The following is an 8979-nucleotide window of genomic DNA, read 5'->3' as shown; positions in this document are numbered from 1 at the left end:
TATGAATTAACGTAAGTGAAAAATAAATTCTCATCAATATTGAATTAAATATAATAATTTTTTAATCAGAAATTGATTTGATTTAATTGTACAGAATATATTGTAATAGAATAGTTGAAGAAATTTTCGTTCGGAATGACGTTTTATATGAAATTGTTGACTGAGCTGATTCTCATATAACAATCGAAGAATCAGTTAAACACAATTTTACAATTATGGATTTTCAAACTTCTGACTTGATATTTATTTCGATCCGTAATATCTTAACGCAGGAATAACTAAATAAGATTAGCCTGGAGCGATAATTTTTATTATGTATATTATATGTTAGTTTGTTGACATTGGATGAGGTTACATAAATATGTTTTCTTTATAATCATTGATGAAGACTTTGTAAGTCGAAATGTTTGAAATTTATAGCGTTATACGAATGTGATAAATGTGAAAAACGAATTTTATTAGTTAACTACATTTGCTCATTTTTTAAAAAAGTCTTGATATTTTAATTTATAACTTTTTTATTTATTAAAAACGCATTTATTTTATATAAAAACACTTTTCAAATAATCGAGATAACACAAAATACTCAAAATGAAACGAGGCACATATCTGATGTTCGAGTGGTTATCTGACGGATTAGATTAGATGACATGTTCACTTGTCCTAAATCCGTTCGTGTCACTGAACATTGGAGCACATAAATGCAACTGTTCCAACCGCCATCTTACTTGTGATCCAAAATGCTCTCTGGATTAATTTGAAGTATGCGACGCGAACAAACTATAAACTTTTGCATAACGCATGTACAGTGCATAAGCGAATCAACTAATCAGAATTTTTCCTTTCCTCCCATTTTATAGAAAAAAAGAATTTCGATCGATTGATTCCCTTATGCACTATGCATTATGCTATGGCCGCAGCACAGACTCTTGCATAACGCTAATGCATAAAGAAATCAACCAATCGAAATTCTTCTTTTCCATTCTGATTAGTTGATTCGTTTATGCACTATGCGTTATACATCATGCAAAAGTCTGTGTTACAGCCTTTTGCATGATGCATAACGCATAGTGCATAAACGAATCAACTAATCTAAAATCAACTATGCGAGATTTGTGTTGCGGCTATGATGCTTGATATTCGTCAATTTTGATCACGTGACTTGTTTCGAATCGAGCGTCGAGTGTCAGCATGAAAATGTAGCCTTAGAAACCATGATACTGTTGCGCCTTACCTCAGAATCCGGAAATTGAAAATTAATTGAACTTCCGATGCCTCTGAAATACACGGAACAATGGGCAGGTAGCAATGGCAGAAACTCCATAGGCAACGTAGGGGTTATCCGTACCCAATAAAGTATCTGTTATTACAGAAGGGAATAATTGAATAGTAAATATTGAATAATATCGTGTAAATGCGAGCGACAACGAATATGGATTTGAGTTGCCGAAATTCTAGTATAAGTGCCGATTATTTGCTCGGTCAATTGAATACAGCTAGGCAAGAGATTAATAATTTGAGGTACTGTCATAAAAATTTCTTCATTTTGAGCATATAACATCATTTTTTCTTAACTTTTTTAAAAATATAATATTCATATAGTCGCGTATCTTACATTTAATATAAAATATTGTAATATGAAATACTAATTATGATATTACATTGAATAAAAAGATAATATAATTACAATGCTGCAAATTCCAATTTACTAAAGAAACTTTGTAAAAAATAGTTTGATTTAATATTGCAGACAACAAGTAAAAAGTTTGAGGTATATACTTGATAAAGATGTTGATAATATCAAACGTTTGTTGGAATTACAAAAACATGGAGGAATCCTATCACAGTCTAAACTAATATCTTCAGAAGAAGCAAAACCTGGCACAAGTAAAGATCAAGATGTTCTTAAATTAAAACCTATCGGTGTTATTTCTACCTGGTTTCCAAATAAAAGGGCAACTCCTAGACAACCTGGCATATGTGGAAGAGTACCAGGAAAGTTGACACTTTACAATTCTATATTTACCAATCCAGATCATGCCTTACAAGGCTTGCAAGATTTTTCCCATATGTGGTAAAAGAACTATAATTCTTTAAAACAGTATAATTTTAATGTTTTTAATAAAATCTTAAATAATATTCTTTGCTTTTTCTTTCCAATAGGATTTTATTTCACTTTCATAGAAACGATTCGACACACACTCGTGCAAAGGTAGCACCACCGAGATTGAATGGAATAAGAACAGGTGTTTTTTCTACACGTTCTCCACATCGACCATGCCCTATTGGTCTTAGTCTGGTTAAGATACTAAAAATTGAAAATCATACAATTTATTTTGAAGGAGTCGACATGATTAATCAGACTCCTGTATTGGATATAAAACCATATATACCACAATATGATAGTCCATTACATATCGAAAAACTAGGCAATAGATTAAGAGAAAATAACGTCAATGTCTCAGATGTGTTTTACAATATGGAAGAAACTCTCAACTTGAGCGAAGACCAATCAGTTGACTCTTTTAATAATGATACGGACGTCAACAATGACGAACAGACTGAGCTTGATATTTCTAGAGACGAGGAAATAGCTTTGAGACTCCAAGCAGAAGAATTTCAAGCTTATCCTAATCTCAATGACTATGATATTGCGAGACAACAATCTTCTCAATTGACAGAAGCTCATGCTAACACTTGGTTACAAAATGACGTTAATGTAGATGTGCATAGAGGAGCATATTTTATTCAAAATAGAGCATCTAACACAAGATCAGACTTGAATCCATCTGTCGAACAAAATGCAACTTTAATAGCCGAATCACAAATAGATTCTATTAGAGATTTAAATAATAGAGTACATAGAATAGATATAAATAATTCCAGTAATACAGATTCAACGCGAATAGAAAGAGATAACGATAATGAAATTAATTATACTGAAAATCAGACATTACGTAATTCTAGATTATTGGATGGAGCAGATGGACCAAATATGGTGTGCGGTACCGATATAGATTTAGTCAATCGTCATGTATTACATGCGAGAGTCGATAATTCTCCTGTGAGAATGGGAATACGCGAAGCACCCGATGGAGAAGAAGGACTCGAGTCTCAAATTTTGACACCCTCGCGCACTTTACCGGATATTCACGCTGCAACAGCTATATCATCTACATCAATGAATGTAGCAACAGAGAGTAATTTTTCTGATATAAGAATACCAGATTGGATTTCGCAACCTCGTACAGCAACATTATCCGTAATTTTCAACGAACGCGCTTTGATGCAACTAAATGAAATTTTAGATGATAAAGTTGACGAGCAAAAACAAGCTATAGAAAATGTACTAAGGGAAGATCCTAGGTCAGTGTATTTAAGGCAAAGATGGGGAGGTAATCAATTCTATACTTTTTTAATACATGATCTGCACATTACATGTAGATTTGACGATAGCAGAGGTATCGTTACTGTATTCCAAGTTCGACATGCGGGTCGCACCTGTGATTGCGGCGAACCCGAATGGCAATGTTTGGGACATTCTCCTTTATCTTAATATGTTATAATAATCAATTTAAAAAATAGGATATAAACATATTAGGGAAGGAAGAAAAATTCCATCAGTGTGTCACAATTTAGCATATAAATTAGCACAATTGTTATTTATTTACTTTTACATTTTAATTATTTTACAAGAACAGTAGACATTTGTAAAATAATTTAATCTTTTTGTAATAACTATATATTTAACTGATAGGGCATTTGTTATAAAAAAATGAAGTTTAATAAAATGTCTCATATTTAAGTATTGGGTTGTCCGGAAAGTTCGTGCCGATGTTGAAGAAAAATTGAAACGCAGAAAATTTAATTTTAGTATACATTTATTAAATTATATAGGTTAGTCGGCACGAACTTTCCGGGCAATCCAATATAATTTTAATGCAAGTATATAAGTTCCTACATTTTGTTATTATGTGCAATTACAATTTATGTAATTATATTTATTACAAAGGAAATTTATACGAAGTAAAAAAGTGCACAAAAAATAGATATGTATTTTATTTTAAAATTGGGGAAAAATATGACAAATGAATTTTTTCACAGTGGTAATGACCTATAAAGTATTCTGACATGCATTTATGTATACATTCTTATAGTAAAGTCGGCACCAGCGGAAAATACCCATGGTTCAATAGGATGAAATATGACATCCAAAATACCGAAATCATTATATGATTCGTGATTACACAATCTTTTCAATGGCACAATTAATGGATTTTGTAAAAGATCACTGGAAAAAAAAAATATAAGTCATATATGTATAAAATTAAATATGCCAATGAGTATACAGAGATATTTTACTTGTACACCATTCCATGAGATACAATTAGTGCCCTATCGTCAGCTCCAGAAGCAAACAGAGGATATCGTTTGTGAAATGCTACGGCGCGTATGCCAGTTCCATGTAATCGCAATGTTTGATAAGGCTCTTTACTGAAATCTAAATCGAACCAAAGCATTTTGCGATCATATGTCCCTACCAAGACATTATCACCTCCTAAAAATTCATAGCACAATGATGATTATATGGTTTAAACATAATCCACAATAAAACGTATAATAACTTACCTGGGTGAATATCCATTGACGATATCCATTGTGAATTGGACAACAATTTTTTAACCATTACTTGTTGTACAAGATCGTATACTCTTACATTTCTTTGTGTCTGGAAAAGATAATTTACATAAAATTGAAATATTAATACTACTGTATATTTCAATTGCTAATACTTACTGCAACAAATAAATATGGTTTAATCGGATGAAATAACACACATTGTATTAATCCTTTTGATTTATTAAAAGGTAATTGAGATCTTCGTTTTGATAGCTGATTAATCAAAACTGATCTATTTTGACCATCTGGCATGACAGTAGCAAAATAATCTCCTTTTCCATGCCATGTTACTTGTTTTACAGTTTTAAAATGATTCAGAATTATCCTAACTCCATTATTCCAATGATCACCTTTCACTTGCTCCCACTGTACTGCACTTTGAACCCTGTCACTCACTAATACATCATGAAGTATATCAGTTATATTTGAAAATTACCTTCATAATAAATAATTTGATAATTTTAATTAATAATACCTACCTATTATTTCACTTTGTGGTATTATCTCTAAAAGTTGATCAGTTTTGCTGGTAATGAGATTATCTCCAACTCCAGGATTTATCAAAAGTACTTTTTTGTCAGCTGCAACTGCTATCAATGACATAGCTTGGTTTGGACGCCAGACAACACTTCGAATGACACCACCACAAGGAACTGTTTTCAAACACCTGCTTGTATTCACTTCCCATACTGTTAAAATAACAATTTATATTAAACTACATGTAAAATGAGAGAAATTTACAATTGTACATACAATACATAAATTAATAATATGCAAATATATGCGTGATACACTAAATAACTCACTCTTCAATAACATATCATCCCCACCAGATGCAATAAATTGACCCTCTGGTTCTACAGTAATACTTCTGACCATATCTGTATGTCCTTTAAATACCATAAACATGGTTGTAGGGAATGGTTGTAAGTCCTTTGGACTAGGCAATTGTGGAACCAAGACTTCAGGCTCTATTGTTAATCTCATCTTTAATGATCTAGAACACAGATACAGATCTAAACACCTTTGAAATCTTTCTTTGACATATTTTGGAAATGCAGGTACTTCTCGAAGAGAATTAAATTTCTGTGGTATAAAATGTAATTTCCTCTTCCATGGAGTTGCCTTTAATTTATTCCATTCTTTAAGTTCTTTGTTGTCAAATAGATATTCTGGTGGAGGATTGTAACTCTCCGCATGGCCAGGTAAATGTCTTTTGGGTGCTGGAATATGCTTATGAATTCTACGCATTTCTTCTGCTTGATCATCAGACTGCCACAACATATAAAACTGTGGTCCTTTATTTTTTTCTCTTTCTTTCTGCATTTGGGCAGAAGACTTCATCCAACCCATCTTAAGAGCATGTACTAATTTGGATACTTTTCTAGCTTCATTCTTAGATGGTAAGAAAGAACGTTTATGCTCTGGGAATTTACGAAGTGGCGTTTTCATTACTTCAGAAGTAAACCAATCTACCCATGGCTACAATTCATAACAAATAAAAGTAATTAAAACCACATTCTTACATAGCATACAATAATCTATGAATTGAATTATTATAAATAATATATTATCAATAACTCACCGCATATTCATCAAATTGAACATCAGGAATTTTCTGCTTTTGGATTCTTACAATTAAATCTATATCTGCTTCGCTCAGTACAACATCCTGACCAGTTTGAGAATCTTTTATAGTTCTCCAAAAGTTAGGATCCTCCATTCTTTTCAAAAAATTATCTAATTCATCACCCTTTTCAGGTTTAGGAATTTTCTTAGCTTCCCAATCATATCCAACGTGATCATATTCATTATACCATTTTAATGGTACATTCCCAATTGTGTTACGAATATCTTCTTCATCAGAACTATCATATACATATTCATCTTCATCATTTGCAGTAGGTATGTTAGTTTTTTGTTCATTATGTGCTTCATCTTTATGCATTTGTGCTTTATCAAAATTCTTGTTATTTTTATTATTTCTTAATTTGTTAATTACTGGTATAGTTTCTCTTGTCGATGTCTTGTCTTTAAATGTTAAAAGTTTTTTATTTTTACTCTTATTTTTTAATTTGTCATCTTTTGATTTAATTAGTGAATCTTCTTGTACTTCTTCATAACTATTTTCTGACTCAATATCTTCTGAATCATCGTTATCTTCATCTGAATCATTGTTATCTTCATCCGAATTATCACTATCTTCATCCAAATTATCGCTATCCGAATCATCGTTATCTTGATCTGAATCAAATATACCTTCGTCTTGTTCTATTTCTTCATCTGAATCAAATATAACTTCGTCTTGTTCTACTTCATCCGAATTAGATATAACTATGTCTTCTACTTCATCATCTGTAGCATCTTCGTCAACATTAATTTGAGCTGCTATCAAATCTTCCATATCAGAATTCTAAGTAATTAGGAAACATATAATATATTATTTAATATTTCATTATAATATGTTACATTAATAATTACATTAATATTAATATAATAATTACATATACGTAATAATTACATTAATATAATATTATTGAATTAGATAGATAAAAAAAATAAACAAGAGAATATACAGAAATAAGTAATATAATAAACAATACCTTTGCGTTATGTGAAACATCCTTTTTAGTTTCATTTTTATTTTCTTTTAATTTCGAATTAACATATTTCCTCTTCGAAACTTTTTTCTGTCCCATTTTCTTCAAAATTAAATACAATTTTAATACACCGTATAAGGTTAGGTACAATCACGTGCATAAAGCACAATGAAGCACTGAAGATACGCTATCTATTGGCACATGCGCAATCTGTTGGCTATCTTAAGGCTTAAATACACAATAGGCACAGACAACAGGAAATACGAGCCAATACGTATGCATAAAGAAAATTATCCAATCGTATTTCTCCTATAAAGATGAACTTAAAATGATTGAATAATTTTCTTTATATATACGTTTATGCGGCTAATGGCTATGCAAGTTTGTGTGGACATATCCTTACCGCACTATCAATCTTGTAACTCTAAAAAGAATATTTTCGACATAGCTATCGGAACATAACCAGAATAAACAATTTTAACCTATCAGAAATCGGATACATCGGAATACACGATTTCTGATAGGTTGAAATTGTTTATTCTTTATTCCTAATTCCTTATTCCTTTTGTTCGCAAGGTGTGTAAAAGTCGCCTGAAGTGTCAACCGTGATTGGTGTTCAGCATTTTTATGAACAGCAAATGCTAAGTTCCTAGTAAATATAATTTAAGTAAATATAATAATCGATCGATTAAGTTAATCAGAGACTACACAGAGACTCAAATATAAAAACGAGAATACCAAAATTTAAATTTTCAAAAATTTTTAAAATTCAGAGCTAAAAAAAATTAAGTCAAATTTTTTACGAATTATTTTCTTCTTTACAATATTTATATTTTACAAAAAAAATTTTGTTTCACAATAACAAATTAACACACCTTTTTATTGCATTATTTAATTCTTAATAATTTATTGTTAAGAATTTTTTATTCTTAACAATTTATTGTTTTATATTCTTAATAATTTATTCGTTTCATGTATCAGTCATTTATTACATATTCTTTTATTAATGCGAAAAATGGATTGAATTTAAAATTTGTCACTCTTATGTGTGCTTAAAACGCGTATATAAAACTTATTTGGCTATACTAGTTTTATTGATTACAGTATTTTTTTATCACTCGCAATGTCTTAATTCAATCCGTGCTATCGATGTAATGCGCAGAAGCTTGAATTGATTGTGCAAGAAAGTTGCAAAATATCATTAGATATTTGTTTCATGCACTGTACATAAATCTTGTTTATAAAAGATTCGGTGTTTATATACACACACGCACACACACTCATACACGAGCGCACACGCACATCTATATAACAGGATATTCATACAACAGATAGTTTTACAAAGTATTGTAACAATATGAACATATATTCAGAAAAAAAAGAAAATAAAGTTGCTTAATGTTGTCATGTACAAAATTCTTCAATACTGAAATTATGTGAAATTTTGACACATTTCTTGCATTCTCTTATTTTTCTTATTTTGTTAAAAAGGGAAATTATATTTATCTATATATAAATATGTTGCAGAGTGGAACTAATTTCATATGTCTAGCTATTCATCTTATGTCTTTTATAAGTTTTAATCAATAGCGGGCTTAGTTCGTCTACGATGATGATTTCGTGCTAATGCATGAACAATTGTCACCAAGAAATAACAAATCATTAACGCTACAAATTTGTCAAACAACCATGATATTGT

At 30.5% G+C, this 8979-nt stretch overlaps 3 protein-coding genes across 4 annotated transcripts in view; 1 reads left to right on the top strand and 2 right to left on the bottom strand.

The window, feature by feature from the left end:
• The first annotated feature begins 1298 nt into the window (after positions 1-1298).
• LOC108686277 lies at positions 1299-3556 on the top strand. The gene is made up of 3 exons (XM_018191500.1): positions 1299-1521; positions 1751-2074; positions 2164-3556. Exons 1-3 carry the CDS (start codon positions 1415-1417, stop codon positions 3554-3556), a joined length of 1824 nt encoding a protein of 607 aa, XP_018046989.1. The 5' UTR covers positions 1299-1414.
• A 491-nt stretch (positions 3557-4047) lies between these two features.
• On the bottom strand, positions 4048-7442 carry LOC108686273 (ribosome biogenesis protein BOP1 homolog). The gene is made up of 8 exons (XM_018191494.1): positions 7284-7442; positions 6266-7093; positions 5487-6162; positions 5160-5369; positions 4798-5075; positions 4630-4729; positions 4363-4558; positions 4048-4291 (listed from the first exon to the last, which is right to left on the bottom strand). Exons 1-8 carry the CDS (start codon positions 7377-7379, stop codon positions 4138-4140), a joined length of 2538 nt encoding a protein of 845 aa, XP_018046983.1. The 5' UTR covers positions 7380-7442; the 3' UTR covers positions 4048-4137.
• Positions 7443-8808: 1366 nt separating this feature from the next.
• The window catches only part of LOC108686274 (vacuole membrane protein 1-like), a 4204-nt gene continuing 4033 nt past the window's right edge, over positions 8809-8979 (bottom strand). For both annotated transcript variants that reach the window (XM_018191495.1, XM_018191496.1), the window contains one exon: positions 8809-8979. This exon ends at the window's right edge or, in 1 of these variants, runs on beyond it. In XM_018191495.1, coding sequence (XP_018046984.1) covers positions 8960-8979 — 20 coding nt within the window. In that variant the 3' untranslated portion in view covers positions 8809-8959.

This window comes from Atta colombica, unplaced genomic scaffold (genome assembly GCF_001594045.1).
Source record: "Atta colombica isolate Treedump-2 unplaced genomic scaffold, Acol1.0 scaffold172, whole genome shotgun sequence".
Classification (NCBI taxonomy): Eukaryota; Metazoa; Arthropoda; class Insecta; order Hymenoptera; family Formicidae; genus Atta; species Atta colombica.
Note: the sequence above shows the minus strand (reverse complement) of the source record. Positions and strands in the feature narration are given on the sequence as shown.

Excerpts from the sequence above, each read along its gene's own strand:
- LOC108686277 (XM_018191500.1), top strand. The coding sequence starts at position 1,415 with ATGCGAGCGACAACGAATATGGATTTGAGTTGCCGAAATTCTAGTATA. Across the intron at positions 1,522-1,750 it reads CAAGAGATTAATAATTTGAG|ACAACAAGTAAAAAGTTTGA; the intron begins GTACTGTCATAA and ends TTAATATTGCAG. Across the intron at positions 2,075-2,163 it reads CAAGATTTTTCCCATATGTG|GATTTTATTTCACTTTCATA; the intron begins GTAAAAGAACTA and ends TCTTTCCAATAG.
- LOC108686273 (XM_018191494.1), bottom strand. The coding sequence starts at position 7,379 with ATGGGACAGAAAAAAGTTTCGAAGAGGAAATATGTTAATTCGAAATTA. Across the intron at positions 5,076-5,159 it reads ACCACAAAGTGAAATAATAG|TGAGTGACAGGGTTCAAAGT; the intron begins GTAGGTATTATT and ends ATGATGTATTAG. Across the intron at positions 4,292-4,362 it reads TCTCATGGAATGGTGTACAA|TGATCTTTTACAAAATCCAT; the intron begins GTAAAATATCTC and ends TTTTTTTTCCAG.